The sequence below is a fragment of the Papilio polytes genome, unplaced genomic scaffold, assembly GCF_000836215.1.
Source record: "Papilio polytes unplaced genomic scaffold, Ppol_1.0 DF824091.1, whole genome shotgun sequence".
Lineage (NCBI taxonomy): Eukaryota > Metazoa > Arthropoda > Insecta > Lepidoptera > Papilionidae > Papilio > Papilio polytes.
This window is the reverse complement of record NW_013525113.1, coordinates 117858-124186: the sequence shown is the minus strand read 5'-3', so window position 1 is coordinate 124186 and position 6329 is coordinate 117858. Positions and strand designations below refer to the sequence as shown.

The following is a 6329-nucleotide window of genomic DNA, read 5'->3' as shown; positions in this document are numbered from 1 at the left end:
AGGCAAGACGCGCCCGCCACGTAGAAAACAGCGGGCCAGCCCCATGGGCCCGCCGACAGCACGCCCGCCAACATCATCTCTATTATTGTACCCAGTTGAGCACCTGGTTAACAAACAATGGTTTGTTTAAAAATTAAGTCCACCAGACTGAGAACAACTATTCTACTGTGAGTGTAAAAAGAGAAAGAAGTTCCACTTACCAGCATAGACGAATGTACCCATCCGACTGCGCTCAGCGGCGGGGGCCCATTGTCCCAGCAGGCCGTGCAGGCTGGGGTACAGTAGCCCCTGAGACAGACCCATCAGGATGCGGCATGCGCACACCGCCATCCAATCACCCTAAAATACAGTACAGTTTCTATTACGAACCAGCGGTCTACTTATCACTAATTTAAACTTAACCAGAACCTGATAGTTATACATCTCTGACTCTCGGTTTGATGACTACCAACCAGAAAGTATTATTTTTTGGTATTTAATGTTCTCATGAAAATATTTCAGCGACTGTTCAAATATTTGACTATAAATGCTTTGAAATTAAATAAATGGATCGTTTAAATTATTCCTAAAATTTTCTAAGAGTCTTTGTTAAATTCTTTGATGTCTAGTGCTTGTAAAATTCCATTAATTTAATCTTAAATATTTAATAATGATGTCAGCATGTCTCCATCTGTGTGACGTCACGACAAGCTTCGTTATAGTTTGTTGTGGTGCCATCTGTCTACAGAAGCTGCTCAATGCTCTGCTATAACTCCAAGCGTCCTATAGTTTAAATAATATGCAAAAACATGCGACTAATAGTTTTGTTATGTAAATTTACACAGATGTGAATAATATATTGTAAAATATTAAACATCAAAGTAATGCTGGAATAGCTTTATATCGCCTCTTACTACTAGATATTAAAGTACAAAGTTTTGCTATTCTTGTCTTTGATATAATTGGAAGAATTTTGATGACATGCATTAGTCTCTACATGAAGTTAATAAACTAATTTTAGTGTTATTTTTTATCGGTCAATTTAATTTCGTCAACGATATGATAAAATTAACCACGGTCGTGTTGATTTTCAGATAATATCAATGTAACCAACACGTTTTAGTATCATGGACTAACTCAACGTAGTACCAGCAAAATTAAATCAATTAGTACTAGTTATTTAGTAATTAGAATAAATTACTTTAGTAGCAGCGAAAGGCGTGACCAAGTTGACGAGGCCGGTGACGAGCATAGCGACGGTGATGAAAACTTTCCCCCCGAAGCGGCTGGTGAGCAGCCCTGCGGGAATTTGCAGCAGGATGTAACCCCAGAAGAACGACGACAAGATTGTGTCTTGAACGCTTCTCTCCCATTTAAATACCTGCAACAAATATTAATATATATTAATCTTATTTTTATCAGCATTAACAAATTTGTTCTTTCAATCAAGTTTAAATTGTGTACCAGATTTATCTATCAAAGATTTCCGATACGATCTGCCCGCAAAAAGTTCTTTTAGCATAATTTTCTATATCGGCGTCACACCTCGTGCTCCACGTCCTCGCCGTGAAGAGGGTTAAATATGGAGGATGTTGACAATATTACTATTGTGGAAAGAAATCCCTGCCTACAAATTGCTATCTAAATTCTTTAGTTATTGGTTTTCCTGTATGGATAAATGTAAAAGCAGTTCGAAATACTGACTTTATAAAGTCATGTCAGATTTCTGCAATAAAATTCGTAATATACATAAGAGAAATATAAAATTGTCACCGCAATTCCATTATAAGCACTAAATACCTCAATGTTTGAGATGATTTCTGAAAAACCATTTAACAAAATCAAATACTTTTAATCTACCTAATTTATACAAACGACTAGCTGTTGCTAGCGACTTCGTTCACGTGAAATTATATAACTAAAAGTAATAAATAAGCTATTTAGCTTATGTTACTCAGTGATTACGTAGCATTGTAATGATGAAAGTATTTTTGAAAAGGTCCCAATTATTTATAGATTATTTCAATACATAAAAAAATCCAAAAATACAAATCTTTCCTTTTTATAATATTAATACAGAATACTACAGCCCTGGCGTTAAGCGTGAGAGTTATCGAGAAAGTTGTAATAGCGATATCGATAAGGTAGAGTCGACCTCTAAATCCTGCGCGGTTTGAATGGGCCGGTCGATAGAACAAAGCCTATTCAGCCGCCGCGTCTACTCTGCGGGATAATGTGTGCTCCGTATGTGCGTCACGTCGCACTGTATCGCGCTCTGACATCGCTCCGCCGGTGAAATAGTGACGTCAAGTATTTTATCCATTGTATTGAAATATTTGATATCAATTTTAATACCATAATTATTTAGGAGAAGAGTGCGTATAAATTAACGATAAGATTATAGTTGCAAGATTAAATTAATTTATCGGATACAGTAAAAAGTTAAAGGAAAAGAAAAATACTCTAATAAGGTAGTGGAAAGCTAAGTAAAAGTACAATTACCAGCTAGATTTTCTCTCTATTTTTTTTAGATACTTACAGGGTGTCCGTAGTCGTTGTCTGTTGTCATGGCAACGATAGCAACGCTCATGCTGACACGAGTAGCGTATGACACTGTGGTGGCCACGAACAGAAGAAACACGATCAGATGCCGCATCCCGAAAGAGCTCTCTGCAAACAAACACAAACATTTTAGACTGGTATCGTACATATTAACAACAGCGCCATCTGTTGCTATTTTTATTGACAATTCTACTTAAACTTTTTATATTTCTGATAGATAGCTGTTTCAAAAATATATTACGCTATCTTAATATAACCTAAATAACATAGTTTTTCATCTTAAGGCACTTAAGTTAACAAAAAGCAGGTGTTGTAAGAACACAATACATAAGAAGTGTTCAGTGGCAAATGTTTTGTCTGTACTTTGCAATACTTGACACATTTCTTGTAAATGTTTTTGTTTAAGGTTATGTCGTAAAGCGTCACAAGTAAAAATATTTGCATTATTTTTACGAAACAAGAGTAACTATGAACATTACAAATTAAGGACACCATTAACTATTTTGAAATGCTTTTTACACTAATTATAATATAACAGAATTTAAATTTATTTGCTTTATTTTACTTTTAGTAAATGTTTAGTTTTTTTTTTTTGTGACAAGTCTATTAGAGAGTTGATGACTTCTCTCGTATCTCTCGACTAGTAATGGACCACCACATAGAATTTGCTAATGATTTGATCACAATTATTGCATTGTTAACACTTTTTGTGAATCGCTGTTATTCTTTGACACGTTAAGTAATTTACGATAATTACTCTATGCCTCTATGATGTTTGATTAATGAAACGTTTTATTTATGAAAAGATTTTAAATAAATAGTAAAGAAACACCTTAAAACTCGTTTATGGATAATTTTAACTAACTCATTACATTATTAAATTCTGACGAGACTATTAAATTGCTTTAACAATTCAAAGCCAAAAATTAATAGAATTCCGCAGCCGCTTTTCAAAGGGAAAATGTGACCTCTTGAAATGTTGCAAAAATTACAAATTAACTGCTCAATTAAAATTTCCGTTTGGTATTTTCAACGTGAAACATTTAAATTAGCTTTAAAATAAAAACCATCAACGAGTAAACGAGAGCACTTTTAAATTCTGAGGTTGCTATTTTCAGATTGTCGTTAATTTGAAATATTGAAATTGCATGAAAACATTTTATTTTACTTATTTTTATAGCATTCATTTAACGTAGGTTCAAGATTTAAGGTTTATGAAAAGGATAGGTAGTCAATTTCTAATCTTACTAAAGCCCATCGATTTAAATGGAACAGTGTAACAGTTGTTTTAAATCTATTTTGAGGTTAGTTTAAAACGTTAAAAGTTGTGCCTGCAATTTCACAATTTCTATTTGCATGTTAAAGACGATTAGCTTTTGTTATGACGTTTCAATGACGTTTATGTGTGTCAAGAGTTTCGTGTTGTAAGTGAACAGTTTTATTTTGTATCGTACAAACAATCGAGAGAAGTGGGCTCGTGTAATTATCAGCGATTACAAATCTCACGGAGTAGCGGCTATCGTGTTCATTGCGAACACTTGTCGCTTATCGCAAACATCAATGCAGATTATTTCGTACGTATGAATGCAAGCCACTTTGTAATTGTCCATTGTAATTTATGTATCAAACATGCATTGTTTTATGGGGTTTTAGTTTCAGCTTGCGTGCGTGTACTGTGAAAACCCTCCATAGGAAAAACGCAAGAAGAGAACTCCGTTCATGATCTTTGAAAATTAAATATATCGTCGATGTTTTTATACAGGTGTTTAAACAGTGTAAACTCGTAGATATATAAAACAAACACCATTGAGCTATTAGATGATCTAAAGAAGATCTAAGGGCAGAGCTCATACTGGACTTATACAAAGTAGTTTTTTTATCTACGATACGTCCTTGATACACTCTTACTTATAATAACTGGTATGTTGATAAGTGTACATACTAATACAAACATAATTAGCTAATCAATTAAATGCATGATAAAACAATTGAAACTCTATGGCGAAAATAATACTAGTAATACTAACAAAGGGAATCCCCACATACATCTTGTGTGTGCTCACTCTCCTGTATGACAGGCATGTTTTAATTTATTGATACCAAATAAACTAACGATGAATAAAAGCAATACCAATGTCCTTTACATCGAATATAAACAGATAATAGTGCAATAAAAACGTGTCCTGCCTGCCCACGACCTATCACTGACTGTTGACGCACGAACCCGAAACCAAGACGAATGGATGCTCCATACAGCTCGTACACACGATGCGGTAAAACGCGCTTTTACACCGACGGTTAAAACACCGATAAAAATAACAGAAAGAAAAGTTCAGAGGGTCTATCACTAATATGGGTCGTGACAGTTGTAAAATTTGTATGATATTTGTTGGTGTACTTAACATCCGGTACACAAATGTAATGTAAATTTTGTCGTGACGTTACAAAAAAAAACACAAATATTCGTGATAAATCCTCAGTTCGATTTACAAGAGGCTTAAACGCGCGTTCGAAAACACAAAACGTGTCTCCGGCCGCGTCACGCACTAGTGCATCGTTGTCATCAGTACCATTGTGTACAATAAAGGCTTGATCTACCATTGTAGTTTTCGTTGTTAGGACAATAATCAAGGTTATATATTTTAGACATTTCCTATAATAGACTTGAAGGAAATCCCCGTCTTAAGGAACTAGAAAATAAACTGTGGACACTTTATAGATCGTGACTGAGAATATATTAAAATATAATCTAATAATTATTATGTTATCTCATTAACTCTGTTCACCGCAATCAAATAACACACAATTGTATATTGTAAAGTCTACAATAAAGACAGTAACTTAATAACAATGCTTCAATTTTGTGAAAAATCTAATAATGAAATAATAAAACAATAATAGTTCAAGAACAGAGTTGGCATTCAGAGCGGCGAACGCCGAGGATCCAATTATAGCATTAGGAATAATTACTAACTGCGCTACTCTCATCAATACAGCTTACGATTCGAGCATTTTTTCTGCTACAATTTCTGTTGAAATTTCGTGTAAAACAATCATTATTTAGTCATCGCTTGTTAACTGAGTTCGTAGGCTATCGGTGAGGTTATTCGTCTGGCTACATTTGATTATCTTATATTTAACAGTTCATCTATTCAGATGCAAAGACTTTGTTATTCTTACCCATGTCCATAGACCATACTAAAGCCAGCACGACAAGAATCGCTATTAAAATCCACATGAACATTTTTCTGGATGTTCTTGACCTTTCACTCAAACAGTCCAAATCTATATGTTGATATTTAACTTCAGTATCAGACAAACTCGAATATTCGGTGCGTAATTCACATACGATTTAACACAAAACCCCGGCGACATGCGGCCAAACTGTATACGTTTAAATGATAATATAGGAAATTATTGTTATCGTATTTTGGCTGATTATGGATAGCTTTAATTTTACCGCATTGATAACGGATAACGCGCATGATTTACTATACCATTTATCTGCATTAAATGTGAAGAAAGTTTAATGAAATGAATTAGAACTCTAATAAATTAGGCATTTAAGGTAGTTTTGGATTGTCTTAAGCTTGATAAATACGTTCATTTATTTGCTCGTCGCCGTATATCTGGGAGGATAAAACTTTTGTTATAAATGCGGACTAATATTTTAGAAAGTAAATTCGTGCATGTTTTATTCTAAAAATCAGATACAATGTTCAGCGTAAGCATAACAAAATACATCACTTTTACCTTATTAAGTTTTATATTCTTTCTTATATTCCAGT

The 6329-nt window shown here is 34.0% G+C and overlaps 1 protein-coding gene across 1 annotated transcript in view; it reads right to left on the bottom strand.

The window, feature by feature from the left end:
* Nucleotides 1–5913, bottom strand: part of LOC106099939 (putative inorganic phosphate cotransporter) — a 7729-nt gene extending 1816 nt beyond the window's left edge. Inside the window, exons 1-5 of the mRNA XM_013278632.1 lie at nt 5722–5913; nt 2519–2649; nt 1181–1360; nt 201–339; nt 14–103 (exon numbers count right to left, since the gene is read on the bottom strand). Coding sequence (XP_013134086.1) covers nt 14–103; nt 201–339; nt 1181–1360; nt 2519–2649; nt 5722–5785 — 604 coding nt within the window. The 5' untranslated portion in view covers nt 5786–5913. The remainder of the gene's footprint in view (nt 1–13; nt 104–200; nt 340–1180; nt 1361–2518; nt 2650–5721) is intronic.
* Between the last annotated feature and the right edge of the window lie 416 nt (nt 5914–6329).